This window comes from Embiotoca jacksoni, unplaced genomic scaffold, assembly GCF_022577435.1.
Source record: "Embiotoca jacksoni isolate LCO1_2020_lvr unplaced genomic scaffold, fEmbJac1.0.p SCAF_42, whole genome shotgun sequence".
Taxonomy (NCBI): Eukaryota; Metazoa; Chordata; class Actinopteri; family Embiotocidae; genus Embiotoca; species Embiotoca jacksoni.
In genome coordinates this window covers 2,581,649-2,596,661 of record NW_027185395.1, presented here as the reverse complement: position 1 = coordinate 2,596,661, position 15,013 = coordinate 2,581,649, and the positions used below count along the sequence as shown (strand labels likewise).

Here is a 15,013-nt window from a genome sequence, read left to right as displayed (position 1 = left end):
TCTGGATCACATGATAAATGCTCTGTGTTCCACATGTTCTACTTGTGTTCCACATGTTGTGGTTTTAAAGTACTGTACAGTAAATCCTGAGATGGAAGAGTACTATTAGTGAACTGAGGGAAGGATGTCATGTGGAACACAAGAAAAACATGTGGAACACAAGAACAACATCTGGAACACAAGAACAACATGTACGTCTGTGGTCAGTCTGTCTGTCAAATGTCCCACGTCAAACTGATTTCGTAGAGAAGCTGTCTGCATTCATAAAGACGCTCCATCAGGTCGACAACCACGACAACAACCCACCTCCCTGCAGGCCGACTGTCCCTCTGCAGGTCTTGCGTTGGGGGACACATCTGTATCATGTTCACTTCCTGTTTTGTTTTGATGTCCCACTTCTGTTGTCTTAACTCCTGTCCTCTCATCACCCGTGTCTGATTGTTCCCAGCTGTGTGTGATTATCTCCTGACCTCCTCCGTCAGATCATTGTTGTGTTTCTGCTGTTTCTAACTTCGTCACTAAGTTTTTGGTGTTTTGACCCTTTTTGTCTTCTGGACTTCTCTCCGTCTCCTTCAGTACCTCTGCATGTCCCTGAGCTGTTTCACTGAGCGCCTGGATTTAGCTTTTGTTTTTGCACTTCATCATTAAAAGAGTTTTCTTTTCGTTACTTATTCACAAGTGTTCCTGAGCCCATGCAGTGATTTCCACTCCAGAATAGTGTTTTTAATGCAGTGCTGCCTGAGGGCCGAAGATCACCACCATCCAATAATAGTTTCCATCCTTGTCCCTTGTGTTCAGTGAGTTCTCCAGATTCTCTGAATCTTTTAATGATCTTATGAACCGGAGATGATGAAATCCACTAATTCTTTGTAGTTTTACTTTGAGGAACATTATTCTTTGATTGTTGCACTATTTCCTCACAGTCTTTCAGAGTAGTGAACCTCTCCCCATCTTCACTGCTGAGAGACTCTGCCTCTCTGAAATCACATTTTATACCCAATCATGTTGCTGATCTGTTGCCATGGTAACCTGATTAGTTGTCAGATGTTCCACCAGGTGATTTTTTTTTTTTTTCATCTTTACACATTTCCAGTCTTTTGTTGATCCTGTCACAACTTTTTTGAAACATGTTGCTGCCATCAAATTCAAAGTAAGCAGATATTTTTTGTAAAACAATACAATTTCTCAGTTTTAACATTTGACATGTTGTCTTTGGTCTATTTTTCATTAAATATGGGTTTATGTGATTTGTAAATAATTGCACTCTGTTTTTATTTCCATTTTTCACAGCATACTTTTTTAGAAACAGTTCTAACGAAGTAACTTTTTGTGGGTGAAACATGTCACAGAGGGTCGCGGTGTGCTGCTGAATGTCTGCTGGATGTCTGGTGCTGCAGTCAGCTGATGACTCCACACCTCCCAGCTGTTACGCTGAACCTGCAGCTCCAGTCTCGTGGTTCGGTGCTGACTGCAGTCCAAACATGACTTTCTGTTCCGGCCTGCAGACTGCACCACATCCTGTTCACGGAGCCTCCGTGAGCTCCATGCCTGCAGGGACCTGAGCGGCAGTCACGAGTTTCAGCCACTTCCTCCACACACTCGGTCTGCTCGGAGAGGGAAGTCGGATGCATTGTGACTTCCAGCTCGGCGCTTCGCTTCGTCACCGACCCGCAGACGCAGGATGGATCCGTCTGTGGAGCAGCTGAGGCGGCGTCTGGAGAGCGCGGGGCAGCGGCACGTCCTGCAGTTTTGGCCGGAGCTGAGTGAGGAGGAGCGGGCCGCCTTCCTCCAGGAGCTGGCTCAGCTAGATCTACAGTGGCTGAAGGAGCACTGTGACGGGGCCACCAGGGCTGCAGCCGCTCCGCCGGCCAGCCTGGACCGACACATCGAACCGGTTCCTCCGGAGATCATCGGCGGCGTGAAGAGGAGCGACTCCGGCTGCCTGTCGGAGTGGGAGAGAGAAGGTGAATGTCCGGAACAGAGCACGTGAAGGGCTGCAGGTCTGAACAACATGGAGACTGTTGATGTTTCTGCTCAGTCTGACGACTGGAACACAGTTTACTGCCTCATGCACAACTTCAGGCTGATTATAATCATTACAAATATAAATATAACATAAAGTCTCTGCAGGGTCTCCAGAAGGGGAAACTTTCAGTCCTTTCACTCTGTTACAGTTCACAGGCGTCTTTAGTTATGAAGGTTCACTTTTAAAACTTGAACTTCTTTACATTTCTCAGTTTATGATGTCATATATTCTCATAGCTGCCTGTTATTGTTCAGATTGAGATTTTACATAAAAATGCACTAGCATTTTATGAAATACAACAAATTCTTTGAGGGTTGTGGTCCTTCAAAAAGTAAAGTGGCGGTTTCACGTGTCAGCAGTTTATTTAAACAGCTGGAGGCCCAGAGGGCAGATTATTTAATATTTATCTCAAAGTCCACTCACTTCAGAGAAAAGTCCAAAACATGAAAAAAAGACTTATGCATATTTCTTTCTTCTTTCCCTCACCACCTCTCACACCCTTTTGAGAGACCTTATATATATATATGTATATATATGTATATATATGTATATATATGTGTGTGTGTATATATAATTTATATAATATATTACACCCTGATATGACTGCTACATAAATTAATGTATTTCAGACTTTTCTCAAATCATCACTTTTTCTTCAGAAAGTTATGAAAGTGAAATGCAGAAGTCTGATGAAAGACTGGTTGAACTGATATTTGGGTCACAAGCCAGAAATGTAGAATCATGAATAAGCTCTTTAAACTGCTGAGTTCTCTGAAAGGTTCCCTCAGACAGCGAAGGTTCGGTCTGTCATTGAGGACGGTTGTTAAACAGCTGATGGTTCCTCTTCGTCCCGACAGGCCTGCTGCAGGTCTCAGAGAGCCGTGTTGGAGTCCTGCTGCTGGCCGGAGGTCAGGGGACCCGGCTCGGGGTCCAGTACCCCAAAGGGATGTACGACGTCGGGCTGCCGAGCGGGAAAACCTTGTATCAGATCCAGGCAGAGCGAATTCACAAAGTCCAGGAGCTGGCAGCCAGGAAGTTCGGCTCGGCATGCACCGTCCCCTGGTAAGATCATCTGATGGACTCTTCCTCTTTTCAGGGTGTCTGCACCGCAGGAGCTGAAAACCACTGTGGTTCTGAGAACTTTGTTTGAGGAACTATTTTAGCTCCTACGTTGTGGTACGTTCAGTAAGACTACAGAGACGCACATTTAAAAAAACACCTCAAAGCCTCGTGTTATAAATAACTGACAGGAAGTGCGTTACTGGTCGAGCCTTCTCCTTTAGGAAGGTGTGTGTGACCTCGTGAGTAGATTCAATCATTACCAAGCAGCAACCAGCAGTGACATCACCTGTTGGTTTGTGAACGGCTGTTACAAAGCCTCCATGCAGCTCAGATTTTGTCCGTCACCATCTTGCTAGTTCGGGTCTGAAAAATGGTTCTGATGCAGAAGTGTCTTCAGCTGCAATACCACCAAGTGCCACTAGAGGTCGGCTCCAAAAAGCCTCCGGCTCCATAGACTCCCATTCAACTTCTCTCATCAAATCCAAAGTGAATAAAATGTGTCCATCAGTTATCTCGGTGTTGTTAGCTAAAGTCACTCCTCCTTATTAGTTTTCTGGAGGTCCATCTGAAAATAATCCCTCATTCATTAGAAAAGAAGATTCAAGAAGACCTGTTTTTGGGGGCGTGTCTGTTTGATTGACAGGCCTGTGGTGCAGTCAGGTTACAGCTATCGGTGGGCGGGACGTAGTATGGTCAGGTTTCCAATCAGATCAGTCAGATCCACCGCTGGCTCCTCCCCCAGCTCGTCCAAATATGGTCACTTCCTGCTCCAAACCGCTCCGAACTAGTAAAGATGGTGACGGACAGAATCTGAACTGGAGGTTTTGTAACATTCACAAACCAACGATGACATCACTGATGGATGATGACCTCACTGATGGATGATGACATCACTGATGGTTGATGACCTCACTTATGGATGTTGGTTGACTGGAACACAAACCTGCCCCGAGTTTGCTGTAGGTTTGTTAGTCAAGATATTTTGATGAAACATTTGGATACATGGATACACATCAGAAAAGCACAATATCAACACTTTATTAAATTAAATTATTGAACTAGATTTCAACAAAGGGTCCTTCAGTGAAAAACTCAAGATTAGGTATAATTGCATCAATCACTTCTGACTGCGGTCATCGAGATTAAAACCGCTGAAGTCATCTCGAAGGTTGGCAGGTCCTGCAGCTGGATGTGTATTCTGCGTGTCACCAGGTCACAGGTGTGACTTCCTGTCTGCAGGTACATCATGACCAGCGAGTTCACGCTGGCTCCCACCGAGCGCTTCTTCCAGGAGAACAACTACTTCGGCCTGGAGCCGTCCAACGTGGTGATGTTCGAGCAGAGGATGATCCCAGCGGTGACCTTCGACGGGAAGGTCATCCTGCAGGGTAAAGGGAAGATAGCCATGGCTCCAGGTAGGTCGCACGCAAGGTCGTTTAGAGGTCAGATGGAGGACGGCTGGAGACGAGCGGCTGTTTGGTTTCAGATGGTAACGGCGGTCTGTACCAGGCGCTGGTGGACAGTCAGGTTCTGGAGGACTTCGGGAGGAGGGGGGTGGAGTACCTACACGTGTACTGCGTGGACAACATCCTGGTCAAGATGGCCGACCCCGTCTTCATCGGCTTCTGCGTGAGCAAAGGGGCCGACTGCGGCGCCAAGGTGGAGTAACGACCCGGCCGACCTTAAAGGAGCAGTTACACATTTTCACACATTTACAGTTTGTTCAAGTGATTCAGGAAAATACTAAAACAACACAGCAGAATATTAAGAGCTGCATGTTTGGGAAAGTGAGAGGTTTAATTTCATTTTTATATAAAAAAAAAAAATACATACTAAAAACGTAGGTAATTAAAACATCAGGGTTTCATCTGAATTCCTTAATTCTAAATGTGAAGAAATAAAGTGAGTTGATGATCCTGCTGCACGTTTGAGCCCAGAAATTTTAACTGAAGTCATCACATACGTATTCTGGACACGTGACCACAGAACCTCACGTGTTTCTGTGTGTAAACTGAAGTTCGGCTCAGTGTGAGCCGTGTTCACACGTCAGCCGGCTGACCTATGAACCCTGAAAGACTCCTGAGATACTGAGCAGACATCCGCTGACGTCAGCAGAAACACGGCGAGGCAGTGAAGCAGCCGGTAATCACGATGCCCTCCAACATCAAATCAGACTTTTTCTATTTGCAGTTGAAAGAGACCACATTGTGTTTCATTGGTAACGACATCATAACTATAACTAAATACTCTGTTTCTTACAGCAGACATTGGTTCCACCAACTACCAGCTGCTTTTAATGAGGACAGTAAAAGACTTAAACTGTTGTCTTCTGTCCTGCTGCTCCAGAGGGACAAAAAAAAAACCACAAAGGAAAGATTTATAAAAATAATAATCTGATGACAAACAAGACCTGTGTGTGATCCGTCCATCTCACCGTGTCTCCCGTTGTCCTCTGACCTCTGTCCTGCATCAGGTGGTGGTGAAGGCGGACCCCGCGGAGCCGGTGGGCGTGGTCTGCAGAGTGAGGGGCGTGTCCCAGGTGGTGGAGTACAGCGAGATCGGACCGGAGTCAGCCGGACTGAGAGGACCCGGAGGGGAGCTGGTCTTCAGCGCCGGGAACATCTGCAACCACTTCTTCACCCGCAGCTTCCTGCAGGAGGTGGCGGCGTAAGACAGCAGATCTCACATTCACAAGGTTGATGTTTTATTTAGAAACCAGAAATGTGTCGGTTGCGTTTGTCAGTCGTTCCTCGTCATCTTTAAAACGCCTCCGTGAGTCTTTAAACTGCTGCTCGCTGCAGTTTTTAACATCCTGAACGTTCCTCATGAAGCAGCTGTTCACGACTGTTTCCAGCTGCTGGTGAGTTTTCCATTCAGTCTGTTCACGGTGATGAAGGAACATGTGACTGAGTGACACACAGACATGTTGGGTCCAAACATAGAAAATCAGAACCAGACTTCCCTTCAGGAGAATCAAGTTCAAGGCTTTAGACAGCTTCATTGTTCTGCTTTGCTGCCAGTATGAATTAACTTCCTGCTCATTCTTTCCTTCTTGCAGGAAGTTTGAGGTCCAACTGAAACAACATGTCGCCATCAAGAAAGTTCCCTTCGTGGACTCGTGTGGAAATCAAGTGAAACCTTCCGAACCGAACGGCATCAAGATGGAGAAGTTTGTTTTTGACGTCTTCCCGTTCTCGCGGTGTGGATCATTAAACTCATCACATGACAGGTCATAACGTCGAGTGTCCTTCAGACAGTTAAAACATCTTCTGTCTGTCTTCTGAAGGAACTTTGTTGTGTTCGAGGTCGTGAGAGAGGACGAGTTTTCACCCCTGAAGAACGCAGCTGGAGCGGCCGCAGACACGCCGACCACGGCCAGAAACTCTCTGCTGACTCAGCACTGCCGCTGGGCCGCCGCTGCTGGAGCCACGCTGCTGGACGGACGCGGGAACGCCTTTCACCCTGCAGCCAGGTGAGCAGGAGGTGTTCCTTCATACTGTACATCCTGCAGGAAGTGTTCCTTCACACTGTACATCCTGCAGGAAGCAGGAAGTGTTCCTTCATACTGTAAATCCTGCAGGAAGCAGGAAGTGTTCCTTCATACTGTACATCCTGCAGGATGCAGGAAGTGTTCCTTCATACTGTACATCCTGCAGGAAGTGTTCCTTCATACTGTACATCCTGCAGGAAGCAGGAAGTGTTCCTTCATACTGTACATCCTGCAGGGAGCAGGAAGTGTTCCTTCATACTGTACATCCTGCAGGAAGTGTTCCTTCATACTGTACATCCTGCAGGAAGCAGGAAGTGTTCCTTCATACTGTACATCCTGCAGGAAGTGTTCCCTCATACTGTACATCCTGCAGGAAGCAGGAAGTGTTCCTTCATACTGTACATCCTGCAGGAAGTGTTCCTTCACACTGTAAATCCTGCAGGAAGCAGGAAGTGTTCCTTCATACTGTACATCCTGCAGGAAGTGTTCCCTCATACTGTACATCCTGCAGGAAGCAGGAAGTGTTCCTTCATACTGTACATCCTGCAGGAAGCAGGAAGTGTTCCTTCATACTGTACATCCTGCAGGAAGTGTTCCTTCACACTGTAAATCCTGCAGGAAGCAGGAAATGTTCCTTCATACTGTACATCCTGCAGGAAGTGTTCCCTCATACTGTACATCCTGCAGGAAGTGTTCCTTCACACTGTACATCCTGCAGGAAGCAGGAAGTGTTCCTTCATACTGTACATCCTGCAGGAAGTGTTCCTTCACACTGTAAATCCTGCAGGAAGCAGGAAGTGTTCCTTCATACTGTACATCCTGCAGGAAGTGTTCCTTCATACTGTACACCCTGCAGGAAGCAGGAAGTGTTCCTTCATACTGTACATCCTGCAGGAAGTGTTCCTTCACACTGTACATCCTGCAGGAAGCAGGAAATGTTCCTTCATACTGTACATCCTGCAGGAAGTGTTCCCTCATACTGTACATCCTGCAGGAAGTGTTCCTTCACACTGTACATCCTGCAGGAAGCAGGAAGTGTTCCTTCATACTGTACATCCTGCAGGAAGTGTTCCTTCACACTGTAAATCCTGCAGGAAGCAGGAAGTGTTCCTTCATACTGTACATCCTGCAGGAAGCAGGAAGTGTTCCTTCACACTGTAAATCCTGCAGGAAGCAGGAAGTGTTCCTTCATACTGTACATCCTGCAGGAAGTGTTCCTTCATACTGTACATCCTGCAGGAAGTGTTCCCTCATACTGTACATCCTGCAGGAAGTGTTCCTTCATACTGTACACCCTGCAGGAAGCAGGAAGTGTTCCTTCATACTGTACATCCTGCAGGATGCAGGAAGTGTTCCTTCATACTGTACATCCTGCAGGAAGTGTTCCCTCATACTGTACATCCTGCAGGAAGTGTTCCTTCACACTGTACATCCTGCAGGAAGCAGGAAGTGTTCCTTCATACTGTACATCCTGCAGGAAGTGTTCCTTCATACTGTACACCCTGCAGGAAGCAGGAAGTGTTCCTTCATACTGTACATCCTGCAGGAAGTGTTCCTTCACACTGTACATCCTGCAGGAAGCAGGAAATGTTCCTTCATACTGTACATCCTGCAGGAAGTGTTCCCTCATACTGTACATCCTGCAGGAAGTGTTCCTTCACACTGTACATCCTGCAGGAAGCAGGAAGTGTTCCTTCATACTGTACATCCTGCAGGAAGTGTTCCTTCACACTGTAAATCCTGCAGGAAGCAGGAAGTGTTCCTTCATACTGTACATCCTGCAGGAAGCAGGAAGTGTTCCTTCACACTGTAAATCCTGCAGGAAGCAGGAAGTGTTCCTTCATACTGTACATCCTGCAGGAAGTGTTCCTTCATACTGTACATCCTGCAGGAAGTGTTCCCTCATACTGTACACCCTGCAGGAAGCAGGAAGTGTTCCTTCATACTGTACATCCTGCAGGAAGCAGGAAGTGTTCCTTCATACTGTACATCCTGCAGGAAGTGTTCCTTCATACTGTACATCCTGCAGGAAGTGTTCCCTCATACTGTACATCCTGCAGGAAGTGTTCCTTCATACTGTACACCCTGCAGGAAGCAGGAAGTGTTCCTTCATACTGTACATCCTGCAGGAAGTGTTCCTTCATACTGTACACCCTGCAGGAAGCAGGAAGTGTTCCTTCATACTGTACATCCTGCAGGAAGTGTTCCTTCACACTGTAAATCCTGCAGGAAGCAGGAAATGTTCCTTCATACTGTACATCCTGCAGGAAGTGTTCCCTCATACTGTACATCCTGCAGGAAGTGTTCCTTCACACTGTACATCCTGCAGGAAGTGTTCCTTCATACTGTACATCCTGCAGGAAGCAGGAAGTGTTCCTTCATACTGTACATCCTGCAGGAAGGAGGAAGTGTTCCTTCACACTGCAAATCCTGCAGGAAGCAGGAAGTGTTCCTTCATACTGTACATCCTGCAGGAAGTGTTCCTTCATACTGTACACCCTGCAGGAAGCAGGAAGTGTTCCTTCATGCTGTACATCCTGCAGGAAGCAGGAAGTGTTCCTTCATACTGTACATCCTGCAGGAAGTGTTCCCTCATACTGTACATCCTGCAGGAAGTGTTCCTTCATACTGTACACCCTGCAGGAAGCAGGAAGTGTTCCTTCATACTGTACATCCTGCAGGAAGTTTTCCTTCATACTGTACACCCTGCAGGAAGCAGGAAGTGTTCCTTCATACTGTACATCCTGCAGGAAGCAGGAAGTGTTCCTTCATACTGTACACCCTGCAGGAACTGCTGAACACACCGAATGTAAAAAACAAGTTATGTGGATGAGCTGAGAGAAACAAAAGTCTTTATGAATGTGGCTCGAAAATGAGCAAAAGAAATCAAAGATTAAAAATAGGGGTGGGAGGCGGTGAATACTCTGCTGGTTGCCTGGCAACCTTGCAGCACTGAAGGACTCCCAGAGGTTTGATCAGCTGTTTCCAAGTTAGCGTCTGGAGAGTCGTTACTGCAGCGCCCTCTGCTGGGAGAACTGTGAACACACTGACAGTAAACATCTTCACTAAGTGGAGGAAAAGTAGAAAAATAAACATACAGATAATAGAACAGTTTTCTAAGTAAACACTTTCCTGTATGAAGAGGAATTAAGAGGCTTCAGCAGCTCTTTTAACGTTCTCAGGATGGAAAACAGTCTGAATCCTGAACATCTAACCATGAGCTGTTTTTTCTCTCAGTGTCTCAGCAGATCCTCCACAGTTTGAGATCTCACCGCTGGTGTCGTACTTCGGAGAGGTGAGAACACAGTTAGACCGGTTAAATCTTCCGGTTGTATCTTTAACTTATTCAACATTATTGGTGTAAACATACACAGTATATTGTTGTATATATTGCTGTGGTTCGGTTCCTCCTGCAGGACCTGCAGCCGCTGCTGAACGGCCGGACGCTGCAGACTCCCTTCGTCCTGGACGGAAACCGAGCCAAAGAGCTGCAGGTGGCTCAGAGCCGAGTGTGACGGCAGCACACAGATCACATTAATGAGTGTTAAACTGTGATCACCATCATGCCAGAATAAATCTTCATACGCCTCATGTCATCGTCTGTGTGTGACATCATCAGCTGGATGCAAATGAGGGAATTTATATGAAATTATTTTGATTTACCAACAAAATAAAAAAAATAAAAAATCTAAATGTTGTGAATTTATTCTACTTTCAATTCAATTCAACTTTATTTATATAGCGCCAAATCACAACATAGGTTATTTCATGGCACTTAACACATTAAAGTCTTTACAGCAAGACTTTACAATATTATACAGAGAAACCAACAATTCAATAATTCAACAATTCCCACATAAGCTAGGAGGGAAAAACTCCTCTTTAAGGGAGAAAAACCTCCAACAGAGGGAAGAAAAACTCCTTTTAACAGGAAGAAACCTCCGACAGAACCAGGATCAGAGGTGGGCGGAGCTTCTACCTCGACCGGTTGGGGTGAGAGGAGAGCAGAGAGAGAAAAGGACAGCATAGAGATAGAAGAGGAGAACTGTTGGTGGAGACGACAATCACAGAGCAGAGACATGCAGCTCCATGACGGAACATCTGGAGAAGAAAGAACAGAAACTACGCGAGTGAAGGAACTGAATGGAGACAACAGATAATAAGAAGAAACTATGGGAGAGAAAAAGATGGTGAGGTATGAGTCAGTTAAAGAGTAGGAGGAAAGAAAAGAAGATCAGCATGTAACGAGGTCCTCCAGCAGCCTCGGCCTATAACAGCATAACTAAGGGTTGGTTCAGGTCTACCTGAGCCAGCCCTAACTATAGGCTTGATCAAGAAGGAACGTTTTGAGTCTAATCTTAAAGCTAGAGAGGGTTTCTGCCCCTCCAACACAAACTTCCATTTCATGTTCAGTGTTATTTCACTGTTTCATAATACTCACATCTTTAAATGAGGATTTATTGTAAAAGGACTCAGAAGTACCTGTGGGTCCAAAACCTGACGTCGTATAAATGAGCTGCTTCGTGTGGAAATGAATGAAAGTCTTTTTAACCTTTGACCTTTTTGACCTTTGACCTGTCCATCAGGGTGCTGTTGACTTGTTAAATCCAGTATTGTGTAACTGGGTGTTTGTTGACGTGTTTCCCGTTCAGAAGTAAACACGTTTCTGGATATTCAACACTTCTGTCCCTCCTGCGCATCCGTACCGTGGACCGTCTCGTGACCGACACTGGCCAATCACGGCCGACTCTGGAGAGCGACCACAACAGAAAACAAATCCGGTTCTAACGGAGCGGACAGTTCGTGCTGGCTCCGACCTGCGGGGTCCTGCTGTAGTCAGCAGGTCCTGAATTATCATTTCATATTCTCATATTATTCTTTATATCTGTTGTTAGTTCAGTCACGCGACACAAACAACGCGAACGGCGCGCGCCAGCTGAGCGCCTCGCAGGATAACCGTCAGTTCTGTGACGACATCACTGTCCGTTCGTTCGCTCGTCGGGAGACCCTCCGGCCCGGGCCCCCCCCCGCAGCGTCCCGGTCCCGCTCCGTGTTCGACCGGCGATGGACCGCCGCAGCTGAGTCATGTTCAAGAATGTGTTCGGCTCCGGCTTCCTGGTGAGAACCGCGCACGTCGTCCTGACATGGGTCGTCACGCTCATCCTCTTCCTGCACGACACAGGTGAGTCGCCGTTATCACACCTGCGGTGAACAGAACCGCGTCATCAAACAGAGTGGGCCACCAGAACACCCCCATTTCAAACACAGGTGTGTTTCCTGTTAATGACGGTGTTCCTCAGAGAAACATCCTGGGCCCACTTTTATTCTCACTTACAGACGTCATCAACGTCCACATGTCCGGTACCAGTTCGTCACTGACGTTTATGTACCGAGAGATGTACTTTTAATTGTCACTGTAACGACATCATGACGTCATCTTTCTTGACTGACTTAACTGAAACGCACTGAAACGTCACTCAGGTTTTTATTTCTTCTGTTTCTGTTAAACGTTCCTTAAAGAACTCCTGCTTCTTATATACAAATAAAATGATAAAATATGTCTTTAATCTGGATTTTAATTTGGAGGAATGTTTTGTAGCCTTTAGTTTTTATCATTATTTTTTATTGCTTGTGTTTTTGATTTTATAGAATTTTATTTATTGATATTTAAGCCTTCATTCTTGTAACTTTAAGTCCTTTTTATTTATTATTATTTTGTTTATATTTTTGTGTATTATTTCTGCCCACGTGTAATGCTGAGTGGACTTTCTGGGCCCTCCGCTGCTGTCTGAAGGATGCTGTCGGTACCTGTGATGTGGTGAACATGCAGGTGTTGTGTTGTTGTGTGTTCAGAGCTGAGGAAGCAGGAGGAGCGGGACCAGCTGGTGCAGCCGGTGCTGTTCGTGCTGCTGGTGCTGATGTCGGTGCTGCTGTACTTCGCCGTGTCGCTGATGGACCCCGGCTTCATCCTGTCTGACGACAGAGACCTGCAGGTGATGCATCATGTGATCTCTGTCAGAGTTCATCTGTGAAGCAGCTGCTCGTAAACACGTCATGAGTTTGTTCTCTGAGCTGATTGGCTCTCTGACCGCTTCCTGTGGTGGGAGTGTAAATGACCTCTGACCCGTGTGTCTCCTGTTCTGTGTCAGTTCATGTTGGGAGTGACGGAGGAGCAGCAGGACATGATCCCACCCAGCACCAAGTCGCTGCGTCAGCGCCGCTGTGGACACTGTCTGCTGCAGGTACGCTGAGTCAGCTGATCGTTCTTCAGCATGACAACATTCACACCGATTCACACGTGACTTCAGGCTGAAGCTCTGATAAGCTCAGCTGGCTTTAAAACACCTGCAGGCAAAGTTTGAGGGAATAAAACGCATCCGTGTGACTGCTGGGTCTGAACCTCAACATCCTCCAGCGCACTGGGGAAGCATGTTTGGTTGCTTCCCAGCATGCACTGGGGTAGAGAAGTGATCGTTTTAGAGAGACAGAGGAGGCAGGACGGAGACAGAGGAGGCAGGACGGAGACAGACATCCTTCTGTTGATAATGCATTTCCTGTCTGTGGTGCTGCAGCAGTGAAACTTGATATCTGAAGTCGTCCAGGACTCGTGGATCCGTCAGTGGTGTCGAATATCAGACGGGTTGTGTGTCCCTCATAAAACATCATGTGATGCAGAGACAGCAGCTGATGAAGTGTCCAGTGGTCCTGCTGCAGACTGACTGACCGACTGACCGACTGACTGACTGCACCCACGCTGGCATGAAAGTAAAGAGTAAAAGTTACAGATCACATCAACACGATCATTTTAATGTCTACAGGCTGGAGACGCTCTACATGTGTAAACTAACATCTGCAGACCTCCAGCAGGTCATCACCTCCTGCTGATGACGGACAGCAGAATCTTTTGATAACCAGGATGTGTGAATGTTTCCCGTTTGCTCCGAGCAGCAGCCGATGAGGTCGAAGCACTGCCAGACGTGTCAGCACTGCGTGCGGCGCTACGACCACCACTGTCCCTGGATCGAGAACTGCGTGGGCGAGAGGAACCACCGCTGGTTCGTGCTGTACCTGGCGGTCCAGCTGCTGGTGCTGCTGTGGGGGCTGCACATCGCCTGGTGAGTACGACGGCCGCTCTGCCGGATCAGCGACCGCTGCAGCGTCTCACCGCTCCCCCCCTCCCCCCCTCCTCTCCCCTTCCTCTCCGTGTGTCTCCTCAGGACGGGCTTCGGCCCGGCGCCGTCCTGGCGGCCGTGGCTGCGGACCAACGGCGCGCTGCTGGCCGTGGCCGTGCTGCTGGCGCTGCTGGCGCTCGTCGTGCTGCTGCTGCTCGGCTCCCACCTCTACCTGGTCTCCCTCAACACCACCACCTGGGAGTTCATGTCGCGCCACCGCATCTCCTACCTCAAACACTGCGGCGCCGACGAGAACCCGTTCGACCGCGGGACGCTCCGCAACCTGTGGGGCTTCTTCTGCGTGTGGGGCACGGTGGTGTGGGAGCAGGTGTACTTCAGGGAGGGCAGCGACCAGGTGTAGCAGCACCTCACACACACACCTGCTTCAGTGGGAGGGAGGAACCAGCTCACCCTTACAGTGGTTCTATAGATCAGACTGCCACATCCGGGAACTCTGGCTGTCAGCAGGCCCCGCCCCCTTTTGTTGGAAAACATACGACCCTCGGCGTCGACTTTAATGTAAAATAATGTTACAAAACCGCAGTTTATTTATGTCAACTAAATATACGTGGACTGAACAGGCTGGACAGATAGAAGAGTTTAGTTTGTCTCCGTGGTCACGTCGGTGTCCAGAAGTGTCCAACAGACTTCTGCTTCACCTGACTGAGTCTCCAGGTGTTCACGTTACCAGCGAGTTATTTTATTGTTCAGTCTGTTACCTCCCATCAGCGCTGTTCTCTGACCGCTGACTGACCTCCATTAAAACCTACAGCGTCAGGATGTCTTCCTCTCTGGTAGCTCGTTGCCGTAGCGACCTTCTATCACGTCATTGTTGGAGCAACTAACGACACAGCAACTCTTCGGCATGACGTTATTATTAAACCGGTTAGTTTAAAGCAGCAGTTTGGAGGAAAGTCTCAACTTCATCTGATTCTGTCAGTGTTTTCCCTCAGAAAGGGGCGTGGCCATGAGAGCCCCCCCTGGATGACGACGTGCCGCTCTGATCTATGGTGTTGTTCCATAACCTTCATCCTTCCTCCCTCCTCCTCCTCCTCCCTGCAGGTGACCTCCTCATCAATCGTTTACAACCAATCAGCTGCTCCGTCTCCTCCTGGAACAGACCGTCTGTTCACCGTGTTGCAGTGAAGTCGTGGCGTTCTGTGAACCGGAGCTCGTCTCTGTTTACGTTCCCTCCGCTGAATCTTTGATGTGAGGAGTGATGTCATTTGATCACATGACCGGCTGCTGGACTGTTACCGAGTC

The 15,013-nt window shown here is 47.7% G+C and overlaps 2 protein-coding genes across 2 annotated transcripts; both read left to right on the top strand.

Annotated features, from left to right (window-relative positions):
- The first annotated feature begins 1,502 nt into the window (after nucleotides 1-1,502).
- On the top strand, nucleotides 1,503-10,265 carry uap1l1 (UDP-N-acetylglucosamine pyrophosphorylase 1, like 1). The gene is made up of 9 exons (XM_069168951.1): nucleotides 1,503-1,964; nucleotides 2,884-3,088; nucleotides 4,328-4,503; nucleotides 4,575-4,747; nucleotides 5,562-5,755; nucleotides 6,147-6,287; nucleotides 6,375-6,560; nucleotides 9,816-9,873; nucleotides 9,995-10,265. Exons 1-9 carry the CDS (start codon nucleotides 1,682-1,684, stop codon nucleotides 10,091-10,093), a joined length of 1,515 nt encoding a protein of 504 aa, XP_069025052.1. The 5' UTR covers nucleotides 1,503-1,681; the 3' UTR covers nucleotides 10,094-10,265.
- A 1,067-nt stretch (nucleotides 10,266-11,332) lies between these two features.
- Nucleotides 11,333-14,212, top strand: zdhhc12b (zinc finger DHHC-type palmitoyltransferase 12b). Its single transcript, XM_069168991.1, has 5 exons — nucleotides 11,333-11,760; nucleotides 12,432-12,571; nucleotides 12,728-12,820; nucleotides 13,527-13,693; nucleotides 13,796-14,212. Exons 1-5 carry the CDS (start codon nucleotides 11,664-11,666, stop codon nucleotides 14,109-14,111), a joined length of 813 nt encoding a protein of 270 aa, XP_069025092.1. The 5' UTR covers nucleotides 11,333-11,663; the 3' UTR covers nucleotides 14,112-14,212.
- The last annotated feature ends 801 nt before the right edge of the window (nucleotides 14,213-15,013 follow it).

Bases quoted from the DNA above. Each gene is read 5' to 3' on its own strand.
- zdhhc12b (XM_069168991.1), top strand. From the start codon at position 11,664: ATGTTCAAGAATGTGTTCGGCTCCGGCTTCCTGGTGAGAACCGCGCAC. The intron at 11,761-12,431 runs GTGAGTCGCCGT...TTGTGTGTTCAG, and splicing joins CCTCTTCCTGCACGACACAG to AGCTGAGGAAGCAGGAGGAG. The intron at 13,694-13,795 runs GTGAGTACGACG...GTGTCTCCTCAG, and splicing joins TGGGGGCTGCACATCGCCTG to GACGGGCTTCGGCCCGGCGC.
- uap1l1 (XM_069168951.1), top strand. From the start codon at position 1,682: ATGGATCCGTCTGTGGAGCAGCTGAGGCGGCGTCTGGAGAGCGCGGGG. The intron at 4,504-4,574 runs GTAGGTCGCACG...GTTTGGTTTCAG, and splicing joins GAAGATAGCCATGGCTCCAG to ATGGTAACGGCGGTCTGTAC. The intron at 6,561-9,815 runs GTGAGCAGGAGG...TTTTTCTCTCAG, and splicing joins GCCTTTCACCCTGCAGCCAG to TGTCTCAGCAGATCCTCCAC.